This window comes from Globicephala melas, chromosome 9 (genome assembly GCF_963455315.2).
Source record: "Globicephala melas chromosome 9, mGloMel1.2, whole genome shotgun sequence".
NCBI lineage: Eukaryota > Metazoa > Chordata > Mammalia > Artiodactyla > Delphinidae > Globicephala > Globicephala melas.
This window is the reverse complement of record NC_083322.1, coordinates 12108906-12122003: the sequence shown is the minus strand read 5'-3', so window position 1 is coordinate 12122003 and position 13098 is coordinate 12108906. Positions and strand designations below refer to the sequence as shown.

Genomic DNA, 13098 nt, shown 5'->3' with positions numbered 1-13098 from the left:
TGTGCGCGGGCTTTCTCTAGTTGTGGCGAGCGGGGGCTACTCTTCGTTGTGGTGCGTGGCCTTCTCATTGCGGTGGCTTCTCTTGTTGTGGAGCATGGGCTCTAGGTGTGCAGGCTTCTGTAGTTGTGGCACACGAGCTCAGTAGTTGTGGCTCGTGGGCTCTAGAGCACAGGCTCAATAGTTGTGGTGCACGGGCTTAGTTGTTCCACGGCATGTGGGATCTTCCCGGACCAGGGCTCGAACCTGTGTCCCTGCATTGGCAGGCAGATTCTTAATCACTGCGCCACCAGGGAAGCCCTATCTAACTGATTTTTAAGTCTGAATCCATCAATCAGCTGGCATAGATTCTAGCCGCCAGTTTCTAGTTTGGTGGCCTCGCTTTACATTTTTTGTCCTATGAGATTTTACATTTGTATAAGAATACCATCACTCAGAAGTGTTCCTTGTCAAGGGATTGCCTGTTGACTGAGCAAGGAGAATTGAGGTTACTATGATTAGGGTAACATTCAAGAGAACAACATATACTGCACGTGATCTGTGTGCAAACATTTCGTGAACCAGCTGCCTGGGTGGAAGTACAGGACCAAAGCAGAATGTACAGACATCTCTGTAAAGGGCCATATACTTAGTACTTCAGATTTTGTGGCCCATACGGTCTCTGTCCTAACTACCTAATTCTGCCTATAATAACAAAAGCAGCTAGAGACAATACATAAAAAATCTGGGTGTGGCTGTGTGACAGCAATATTTTATTTACAAATCAGGCTGTGACCTGATTTGGTCCACAGGACATAGTTTACCAACCCCTGGAGTAGAGAAGGTAGATTTAGTTCCCACTTTGGTGAGCTTCCAATCTAATGTTGGAGTCCAACTCCTTGCTCTTGTATGCACTGTCTCATAGGGGAGGGCCTTGCTGGTAGAAGGGGATGGTGCAGGTATATGTAGAGTTAAATACAGTCAGCAAGAACAAAATGAGGCTTTATAAAGTGAATGTGCACATTTCAGGGTCATAGAGTGAAGCCCAATCAGTAGTGGAGTCCATATAATTGGAGGTGTTGAGAACTATGGGGGTATCAAATGCCTGTGGTATTAATTCTGTCATCTTATGTTTGCTTTTGGGATTATCCCAGGTCCTGGGATGACAGTTACTCCAGATCCTGGGAAAAGTACCACTCCTGGTTCTGCCGAGTGCCCAGTGGTAAATGAATTGGAACGGATAAACTGCATCCCTGACCAGTCACCAACAAAGGTTTGACTTACAGACCTTGTTTTCATTTAAGAGTTTATGCCATCAGATGAGGGTTTGTTTTCTTTTTTTTTTTCTGTTTGTAGCCCCCAGAGTTGTTTATTGTTTGCATTGCAATTATTGGTGGCTCAGGAAAAGAAATCCTGTATTCATGCTTATATGACAGCTCAGCCTTGGGAGAGGAAGAACTAGAAAATTTCCTTGTGTTGACAGATTCAGCAAATAAAAGTACATGCTGTCCATTTAGGTTTGAATTTCAGATAAACAATGAATAAATTTTTAGTATAATTATGTCCCGTGTAAGACTTGGGACTTACTTATACTAAAAGTATATTTGTCTTTTATCTGGTAACTCTACTTGGTTACTGGTTCTCTCTGACTCTGTTTCTGACTCTGTTTCTTGGCCTCTGTCTCTCTTTTTTCCTTACACAATTCTAAAAGGTTATCTAGGATCTACAATAAAAAGTCATCCATAGGCATAAAACAGTATTTCAAATAAGGATAAAGCTTCAAGGGCCAAGTTTTGAAGGAAGAGGTAATAAATACCAGATTAAAGATAGTGCAGGCAGCTGGGCGTTTACTGTTGGGCAGTGTTTCCTGACCATCACCTGAAGTCCAGCTGAATATATGATTATAAAATGCATTGCACACACCATATCAGTCATGTCTCGTGTTGAGAGTGAAGAAAGACAACATGCAGCCTTCTGAGTGAAGTCCACTGACCTGAAATGGCAGATTTGTATCAGACACAGAAGGGATGCTTGCTGCATGCGATTCTTGGGCATGTGGCACTCTCACATTATCTCTGTAGCCATCCTATTGTTCACGGGCTGGAATAATCTGTGATGTTCTTGAGAGTTACTATTTTGGTTTGTCTAAAGGTCCTAATACCAAAAGACATTTTATTTCTGCATTTATTTTTCTTTCATACTTCTGGAAGCTAGAAGTCCAAAATCAAGGTGTCATTAGGGTTGGTTCCTTTTTTTTTTTGCAGTACGCGGGCCTCTCACTTCTGTGGCCTCTCCCGTTGCGGAGCACAGGCTCCGGACGCACAGGCTCGGCGGCCATGGCTCACGGGCCCAGCCGCTCCGCGGCATGTGGGATCCTCCCGGACCGGGGCACGAACCCGCGTCCTCTGCATCGGCAGGCGGACCCCCAACCACTGCTCCACCAGGGAAGCCCAGGGTTGGTTCCTTTTGAGGGCTCTGAGGAAGAATCTGTTCCATGCCTTTGTCCTAGCTTCTGGTGACGGCCACAATCCTTGGCATTTCTTGGCTTGTAGCTACATTACTCCGTTCTCTGCTTCCATCTTCACAAAGCATTCTCTGTGTGTGTATGTGTTCAAATTTCCCATTTTTATAAAGACACAGATCACATTGGATTAAAGGCCCACCCAACTCCATATGATCACACCTTAGCTAATCACATCTGCAACAATCCTATTTCCAAATAAGATCAAGTTCTGAGGTACTGAGTATTAGGACTTCAACATATCTTTTCTGGGGACACAATTCAGCCCATAACTTGGACAGAGTCACAGAATGTGAACTGTGGAAAGTGAGAATGGTTACACAATTTGAGCCTTTGGTATTGATTGAAATAGCATAGATGCTGAGTCAGAGAGAACCAAGACGGCAAAGAAATAACAGATGAGAAATCAACCATAGTGATAGACTGGGGTTTTGGGGAAGCTGGAAGTTAAGGCAGAAAAAAAGAACTAGAGCCAGATAAATAGCTTGGAGTAGAGAAAATGCCTGGGAACTGTAGTTAGGAGCAGAGTGATTGGACAAAACTAGTCAGGAAGCTCAGAGGCTATGTTGAAGGCAAGAGAGAGCACCAATATGGTAAATAGTCAAGGATCAGGAAATCCCCAGGACAGGACAAAGCAGTGAGAGCACAGAAGGGCATCAGCCTGGACAGCAAGGCTGCCAATGTGGGAAGGAATCCCAGTTAGAGCGGTTCATCAAACCAAGACTATTGCAGCATTCAATCCCCTTCATCTGGCGTCTTACCCTGACTGAATGAATGTAACTTTCTCTTGGATTAATGAAGAGACACGCCTGCTTGGAGTAGGAAGAAATGTGTCTGAACAGAAAAGGTGGATTCAGATTTTGGAAGACCTTGGATTTCGGGTAGAGGAGGTTGGCTTTTTATGTGATACACAGCAGCTAGGAGCAGCCACTTAGGGCTGAACGAAATCACGAAATGGGAAACCAAGAAGAGAGAGAATAAAAGACAGAAATAAAGGAAAAAGAAGATAGAAGAGAAAAAGAAAAAAAAGCGCTTCAGTATGGGGCCAAATGTCATAAAGTTTGGTATTTTAGATGATAGGTTCAATAGGTAGAGGAGATAAGCTAAGTAAATACGTAACTAGAATATAAAACAAAAATTTATAAGATATAAACGAAATACTGTGTGGATCACAAAGCAGAAGAGATTATTATCAAGGAGAAGGTGACAGCCTGGAATTAATGATAAGCAGGATTTTGACAGAGATGAGAGGAATGGAAAGTGAATTCAGGATAGAGGAGACTGCACACAAAGTGACAGAAGAGGAAGTTGTGGGGCACATACATGACATATTGAATGGTCCCATATGGCCAAGATACAGGATGGGTGCCAGATGGCATATAATGTTTAAGACTATATGGTAGTTTGGAGCTTGATGATAGAGGACCATTCATTAATGTGCTGCTTTGCCAATAGGAATGGGAAGTCATGGTCTAGATATGCTGTACCTAAACAGGATGTTTCCAGAAAGTTGATCTGCACCCATTTACTTGCCCCTGTCATAGTGTGCTAGGAAACTACTTGCTCAGAAGCCCACCTGGAAGACTAATGTATCCTCAGTCTGTCCACTTTCCTGCAACAGCCCATCTTGTTGTTGGCTACGTGAACTTCAGATGTCATTATTGCCTCAGTAATGCTTCTTTGCTTTTATAATAAGGCTGTTTAATACTGTGGTATCAAGATTGTAGTTCAGTAAACAACCTTTGCCTTTTTTCTAAATGTTATACCCAAGTGAATTAATCTATGACCTTTGCATTCATTCACTGGCCTGCTCCTCTTTAGTTCAGCCAGAGAGAAATACTCTGGGAGCACTTTCAGTGACCTGGATTTTCATAGAAGGTATTTCTTAGGTATTTTGTTGTGTGTTCTAAGTATCCTGGGTGCCATATGCTAATCTAAAGTATTGTTGAGAGGCTGATTCAATGGATAATGTTGTGTATATGTATATAATGTGTTTGTTGAAGGAAAGTATATGGCTATGTGGAGGAGGGGAGTGGGAAGAAATTATGAATATGACACTAGGCTAGGCAGAATGTTCTACTGCTGAGGCCATCGCTATATCATTTTATCATTCCTCTCCTCTGGGATTAAAGAACTAAGAGTATAAATTTCCCTTCAGATGATTCTTTGTTGTAAATTCCATTGTTTCTTATCCCAGTAAAAGGAGGGAATTCTCTGTCTAAAACAGGACCCATAAAGGCTGTGGAGAGACACTGGACAGTACAGAAAGAACAGGATGGAGGGATACAGGGTTAGAGGAGCCAGCACCTAGGACAGGATGGCTGGCAGGGCTGAATGAGCAAGGTCCACTGTGGTCCCATTCCCTCCAGTGGCAGGAGATGGCTAATTCTGATTCACTCAGGCCAACTCTCACTGCACCTGGGACACTTCCTTTTCACGTGTTTGCATTTGTCCTTGCAACTTTGCTTTCTGTCTTTTATAAATGCTGCAGTTGCTGAGGTCCTGAACTTTTTTTTAATCTTAGATATGCTGCTTCCTAATGACCTAATGATGCACATATTCCAAGGCATGTGTAGTCTTATCAGTAAATTATTCTCAACTCACTCTGATTTGTACACATTTCTTGTTTGTGTTATTCTAGATTCTACTTCTTATTTTTATTATACATGCTCCAAGTATCTTCTGCTGTTATGAGGCTGTGTTCACCTATTTTACGCTGTCTTGATGAACAGATATTTTATATTTTAATGGAGTCAAGCTTATATATTCCTATATTACATCATATCTCAAGGAACAATGCCAGGAAGACTAAAAGCCTAAAGGCAAAAAAGAAAAACTTATGACTTTAAGAAGAAAATAGAAGATCTAATATAATAATAATTAACTTATTTAGTTTAAATTTATTTCTGTAAATTTTCTTGGATTTCTACTTACATAATATTATGTCAGAAAATAATGATAACTTGGCTTCATCCTTTTTAGTTTTACAAATTTTCTTTATTTTCTTGTCTTATTAGTCTTGTAGTGTTAGGACCTCCGATATATATTTAATTATAAAACAACATAGGCATGGTCACCTACTCTTTTTTTCTGATTTTAAAAGGAATGTTTCTAACATTTCAGAGTTAGTGAGATGGATATTATAGGCTTTAGGTATCTACCCATTATCCAACTAAGGAACTTACTTTATATTCCCAGTTTGCTAAGAATTTTATCATGAATAGGTGATTAATTTAAATGATTGTATTGTGTACTTCCTTTAATAAGTTATGAAATATTATACAGTGGATTTTCTAATAGTAAAGAATCCCTGTGTTTCTGGAAGAAACACCACTCGCTTATTATTTATTTAATATGCTGCTGATTTCCATTGTTAAAATAGCGTGCTCTTTTCTTTTAGGTTTTTGCATTTGTATTCGTGAATAAAACTGGATTCTAGTTTTCCTTTTTCTCTCATGTCTGATTTTGATATAAAATACTTCCTTTTTTGTTTCTTCTCCTCTCTCTCTAAATGTTAAGAAGCATTGGGGGTTGGAGGAGAAAGGGACTCCAGTGGAGCAGAGCTTGACTAGGTCATAAGCAGTGTCTTCAGCATCTGATTTCTCACAATCTCTGAGTTCAATCCAGTCCTTCTCTTTGTGTTGGTGCAGGAGCCTGTATGTATCTATTATGTAAAAAGCAAAATATCTTTACTTTTTTGTCTACTTTATCTATCAGTTACTGAGGGAGTTCTTTAAAAATATTGCATTATGTACTTACTGTCTTTTTCAATTTTATCTTGTGATTCTTTAAGGTTTTTCTGTAAATATTTTGAGTCTTTATTATCAGGTGTGTATCGGGTTTGAGATGTCATATCTTCCTGGTGAACTGAAGCTTTTGTCATCATGTAGTGACTCTATGTCTCTCTAATAATTAATATTTACTTAAAGTCTATTTGTCAGCTATCACTATAGCTGTCCTAACCCTTGGTAAGAATTCTTCTCACATAGCTGTTTTCCCCTGTTTTAGTGCTTTTGTGAGCTTAAATTTTGGGTGTGCTGCCTGTAAACAGCTTCAGTTGAATTTATTTCTGTAAATGTAATCTGATTATCCTTGTTTTTTAAATTAAGTATTTAAGCCATATGATAATTGACATGAAAAACTTTTTTCTATGGTCTCATTTTGTGTTTTCCATTTGGCCTGTTTTTTATGTACTGCTCCCCATTCACGCCTACCCCCGTATACATGTTTTCTTTCCTATTTTTTGCATTGAGAATTTTTCCCCTTAGTTTTCCCCTCAATACTGTATTGGAAATTATACACTCTATATTATTTTGGCAGTTTCTCTTAAATTTTATTTCTCATGTTCAACTTAAAAGGACATTTTTTGTCTCAAGTTTGGGTTTAATTATTTTTGGGTGCCTTCAGTCCTATTCATGTTGTCATTTTTTTATAGCTTCTCTCTACAACTCTTTTCTGAGGTTTCACCTACTTTTTACTCCCTTGTCTATTTGCCCTGCTCTCTGCTTCTCCCCACATTGCTCCCCATAACTGCTTAGGTCCGCTGCAGGGCCTGGGATTTCCAGGTGGCCAAGAGGCTGTGCACTTTTCATGCTGCTTTGGCCACTCTTTGATCTTTGCCCTTTCCAGTTCAGTGAAGAAGTTATTAAGCTCTGGGGAGCATGCAGAAACCGTTCTGCTTAACACTCTTTTCGACACCTTTCCCTTTTCAGGTTATACTGAAGTTTCATGTGAGTGGGTTTTGAAAAGAAAAAACAAAAACTGCTGACTAGTTGAGTTCACAGTGAAGCCTGGTTCCATAGCAGTGGAAACCACAGATGGACACTGTTTTTCGATCCTTAATATTGTTTATTATATTAGCATATGATTACCAAAAAATTAGCATATGATTAAATCTAATTGTTCATATATCTAAGCAATTTTTTTTGTCTTACATTTGTAAAGCATTACCATATCCTGCTGAAAATATGTTCAGCAGATACTCAACCCAGACTATAGAGAAAAAGAAATGGATAACAAGAGAGCTAAGTTTTGGTCCTTGTCTTCTCAATAGCTAAGTGACCTTTGGCAGATCACTTCACCACTGCGAACTTTTACCTCTGTGGCCTGAGGTTCTTCATCTGTAAAATAATATAGCAGGGTATGTTAGTTATCTATTGCTGTGTAACAGATTATCCCAAAACTTAATGGCTTAACACAACAAACATTATTTTCTCACAGTTTCTATGGTCAGAAATCTGGCCTTGGTGTATCTGGGTGCTTTTGGCTCATAGGCTTCCAGAAGACTGCAATCAAGGTGTCTTCTGAGACTCAGGGATGATCCTTTTCAAGCTTGTGTATTGTGATTATTAGCAGAATTCAGCTGCTCAAGGATTGTTGGGCTGAGGACCTCAGTTCCTTGCTGGAGACCTCCCTCAGTTCCTCACCATGTGGGTCATTCTGCAGTGCAGCACCTCACTTCTCGCAGAGTGAGAGCTCCAACAGAGCAAGTGAAAGGGAGGGAGCAAGCTAGACAGGAGGCACTCTGTAATCTAATCCTGGAAGCCACAACCCATAATTTTTGCTATAGTATTTTATTAGTTACACTAAAGAGGAATGGTTTCCTTGTACTTTTTTTATATTTAACCTGATTGCTTCTTCCAAATTAGTTATATGAGAAAGAGATTGTATCCATTTTAGTCTCCATGTGATTCAGTCATTAATTGTAGTAAAAGGCAGGTACCTTTCTTAAATAAGAATCAGAATCTATTTGGGTTTCAAGGAACAATTAGTGCCTTGGGAGGAGTTAAGAGACTATATACACATATATATACACACACACACATACATGTATATACTGTGTACATATGTATAATATATATGTATATATGTCACATATACTAAATATACCCATTTGTAATATACACATTTAAAATTCAAAGCAAAATTGCCTTGATTTCAAAGCTTCTGAATAAAGTTAATTGCAAAGTTTTTTTAGAGCCCAAAGCCAATATCAGTGAAGCTCCATTTGTCATTTTGGGTCACTGGTGATATAACTATATAGTAGTTTAGAATATTTAAATAAATTTACCAGGTTTATTGTGATGACAGGTAGAGAATGCATTGTGATCATATATTGTTATATGATAACAACGAGGAAGGATATTGGTCAGAAAAGTGAGTTTTGAGTGCAAGCACCGCATTGACTGGGATACAGCACAATTTCTTTAAGTATCAGGTCCCTTATTTGTAAAACAAGGCTCATGAGACTGCAAGCTCAAATTATATTTATCAATGATAGTGTTCTACCCATAGTGGAGTTACTCTAACTAATCCCTTATTTCAGGCCATGTGTGACCAGCGTGGGTGCTGCTGGAAACCTCAGGGACCCATAAGTGTGCCCTGGTGCTACTATTCTAAGAGTCATGGCTATCAAGTGGAGGGCAACCTTGTGAACACAAGTGCAGGTAAGCCAGACTCAGCCTTGAGGAAGGAGCTCCAGATCCTCTGGGGAGGGAGGTTTGCAAGCATTTATTGTAGGCCAGGCACTGGGCTGTGTCCTCTGCAGGTTGGCTCTGTACACTGCAGAAGAGAGCTGTAGCAGCAGGTGGGGTGTTAACTCTGTACGGCTACCACAGCGTGTGACAGGAGGTGGGCACTGCCCTTGAGCAAGGACTAGAGTCTATTTTGGCATCAAGGAAAAATATCACTCTCTGTCTTGGGAGTTAGGAGACATGTTCTATTCCTGACTGTGTCTTTATGTACCTTTGTAACCTTGTCCAAACATTGTAACTTCTTCGTTCCCCAAGTTTCTGACTTTTAAAGAGAGGGATTTGAACTCAGTAACCTCTGAGACTACTAACAACTCTAATATAGTGTAATTTTAATGATATGGAAACAATTCCCATTTTATCAATGTTATATGAAAGTTAGCTAGCCAGTGTCAGTGTTCATGGACTAAACATCCCCCCTTCTTTCTCCCACCTCAAAATGCAGACATAATAATGAACATGCTGGGGATACTTGGGGAGGCTCTTAGCATAAAGGAAGAGGCATGCTTCTCTTCCAGGGCCTCTTGGCCTGATGGGCTTTTCTAATAAGGTCTCGACTCTCACCTGGCTTGTCACATAACTGGGGAGATGGCATCAATACATCCGATCACCTGTGGCGTAACATGAAGATAACTGAGAAGGAATAATGGATGTGAACACCTTGAGGGCTCAGAATATAAAGAGTATATGAGTGATGGATGGGCTGGTATAACGATAGTTTGGCCTTTGAGGGATGTTTCCATTCAGATTTTGGAGAAGAGAGGCATGGTTTTTGAATAAGGTAATGACAATACCTAGCTTCAGAATCTGGCCCAAGACAGTATGTGTGTATGATGAGGTACACATCCGTGTCTCCTCTTCTGATGGGAAGTAAAGGCTTTTCGCCAGCCCCTTTGACATAAAGCTTAATTGTATGTGGCTGTTTGTGAATTTACACAGCCAGCTATGAAAACTCTTTACCCCCTTCACATTAGGATTCACAGCCCAGTTGAAAAGGTTGCCTTCTCCATCTCTTTTTGGAAATGATGTCAACAACGTCCTTCTCACAGCGGAATACCAGACGTCTAACCGTTTCCACTTTAAGGTTGTAGTTTGTTTCTTTTTTGCTATTCTTTTCCATTATAGTTTATTACAAGATACTGAACATAATTTCCTATGCTCTACAGTAGGCCCTTGTTGTTTATCTATTTTATATATGGTAGTTTTTGTCTGCTAATCCCAAACTCCCAATTCATCCCTCCCTACCCCCCTTTCCCCTTTGGCAACCCTAAGTTTGTTTTCTGTGTCTGTGTGTCTTTCAGTTTTGTGAATAGGTTCATTTGTATCATATTTTAGATTCCACATATAAGTGATAGCATATGATATTTGTTTATTTAAAATTTTTTTGGAGAAGTTCTTGTTCCCTACCTGATGACTGCAGTTACTACAAAAGAGAAAAATTTGCTAATGGAGGTGTTTTTCTGTGCTGTCATTATTCTTACTTAGCATGTGTATGTTGAAAGCATTTATCGCCTTCCTTCGGTGTGATAACTTCCTAAATGTATATTATAGAGCTCACAGGTGAGCTTTGGCTTTCATTTATTTTCCCTTTATACCATGTGAAATGATATAGGGAAGGAAAAAAAGAATGATCACAACTTTGAAAATTCTAGAGATAGTTTATGTCTGCAGACTTGTAGTATATATTTCTACCTAAAGACTAACTTATGTCCAAGTGTTAAACATCTGAATTTGGTGACATAATTTCAGACATAATGTCATTTGCTGCACAGGTTCCTGTACCAGGAGCACAGGTGTTGGGAAGCACTGGTGTTGGTAGGCATGTTTCTATTTTAGAAAAACAGAGACATGTTCATTTTGACTGTCTTTCCCTAATCTCTCTGGACAGTTAACTGACCAAAACCAGGACAGATACGAAGTGCCCCATGAACATGTGCAACCCTTCAAAGGAAATGCTGCTGCTTCCTTGACCTATAAAGTTGAGGTCTCCGAACAGCCATTTAGCATCAAAGTGATCAGAACGAGCAACAATCATGTTCTGTAAGTTTTGCAAACCTATCTGGAGACTTAGTATGAAGGTTATGGGGGAGGGAGGTTTGAAGCCTGAAAAAGGATGCATTTCTACAATATTCCTGAAGGTTGTGAGCCCACTGTTGGTGACCAGACTCTCTACCTCCAAATGTACTTTTTTTCTGCCTTCCTTCCTCTTCCTTCCTTCCTCCTCTTCCTCGTCCTCCCCCTCTTTTATTACTAAGCATTTATTGTAGGCCAGGCACTGGGCTGTGTCCTTTTTCTCTTTCTTCCTTCCATTTGGCCATTTTTCCTCCTTATCTTCCCTTTTTTCCCTCCATCCATCCAACACCCATCCAGCAGTAACTCTCTATGGAGCATCTACTATAACGTACGACTCATATTCTGGTCATGTGATAGAGAGTCAAGGGGACAAATCTAAGAAATGTGCCGAATGGTACCTGCCCTCAGCAAATCCTGATCTCTTGATGTCCATGGAAAAATGTCACAGGAGGGCAAATGGGGCCGATTAAACAGGGAGTATTGAGTCTCTGAGATACAAGAACAATTTTCTAAGCAGTTGCATTCCCTCCACTCCACTTGCCCACCCGTCCCTGTGTTTTCCACCCATGTCTAGGTTTGACTCCAGCATCGGGCCCCTGCTGTTTGCTGATCAGTTCCTGCAGCTTTCCATCCGACTGCCTAGTGCTAACGTGTATGGTCTGGGAGAACACGTGCACCAGCAGTACCGGCACGATATGAATTGGAAGACCTGGCCCATATTTGCCAGGGACACAATCCCCAAAGGGGTAACCTTTCAGTACCTTTCAGTATGGGGCCCTTTCCACTGACTATCATAGCCTCTTTCATGAAGGTCACCCCTAGCAGTGCAGTATAACAGTTAAGAGTCAGGTGCTCGGGTGAAGCTATCTGGGTCTGGATTCTGACACTGCTACTCACCAGTTTTGCGGTTCTGGGCAGGTTTCCTCTCTGTGTCTTTAGTTCCCCATCTATGAAATGGGGGTAATATACTTACTTCATAGGGTTGTGATGGGAATTAAATGAATTGATACATGTAGAGTCTCTAGAAGAGTGTCTGCCACATAGAAAATGCTCAATAAATACCAAGTATTTTTCATCACATTTTCGTTTTGAACTAACTAGTTGTGGAGAAAACTAATATTGATTCGGCACAATATGCTGGTTATGGTTACCCTATTTTAGGTTGACCTTTACAAATCACCAACTTACCAGGTTTGTCAGCAAAATAGGATAAAATATCAACTAAAATTCTGTATTAATCATTCTTTGTGTGAAGAATGTTTGGGGCAGTGAAAGAATAGAAGGAGTAGAGTTTCGTTGTTATTATTTTATTTTGTTTTTTCTCTCTTGGTTTTGTTTTGACTGCTAAAACTCAAAGCAGAGGTATTTTCTAGACTCAGCAATACTACATTCAGGTCTTGTTCAGCAACTGTCCCAATTAAGCAGAACTAGTGGCTGGATGAAAGGAAATTAGAGGAATAATTTATTAAGTGAATTTTTAAATATATTATCTCTATTTACCAAAAGGACTCTGAGAAAAATAAGTCTAATTTACTCCATTTAACAGACAAGGAAACTGAGGTTTAGGAAAGCCAAATGAATAGCTCAACGTAAAAAAAAAAAATAGTTCGTAAGGAGCAGAGATAGGATCTAATCCCTGACCATGCTCCTCGCCATACCATAGGCATATCAGAAAAACAGGAAAGGTGTTGGGTCCGAGCAGCTCATCTGGGATATGGCTGGTGATGCTTGTTTAATAAGGAGCCTTAGATCCTCGCTGCTTGAAGTGTGCAGTATGGGCACCACCGCGTGACAAATTTGGGCTCTCAGCTCCCTCTTCCATCTACTAAATTAGACCCCACACTGAAATGAGGTTCCTTTGTAATTTGTATGCACACCAAATTTTGAGATATGCTGTCCCAGAGCAGTGATTCTCAAACATGATTACACATTGGAATCACCCGGGGAAATTGAACAAACTATCAATGTCTGCTTCTATTCCCAGAGATTCTGTTTTAA

The 13098-nt window shown here is 40.1% G+C and overlaps 1 protein-coding gene across 1 annotated transcript in view; it reads left to right on the top strand.

The window, feature by feature from the left end:
• LOC115851771 (maltase-glucoamylase) overlaps window positions 1-13098 on the top strand; it is a 135346-nt gene that overhangs the window by 58632 nt on the left and 63616 nt on the right. Inside the window, exons 3-7 of the mRNA XM_060305220.1 lie at window positions 1131-1249; window positions 8823-8943; window positions 10002-10111; window positions 10916-11067; window positions 11675-11846. Of these exons, the coding sequence (XP_060161203.1) occupies window positions 1131-1249; window positions 8823-8943; window positions 10002-10111; window positions 10916-11067; window positions 11675-11846 (674 nt within the window). The remainder of the gene's footprint in view (window positions 1-1130; window positions 1250-8822; window positions 8944-10001; window positions 10112-10915; window positions 11068-11674; window positions 11847-13098) is intronic.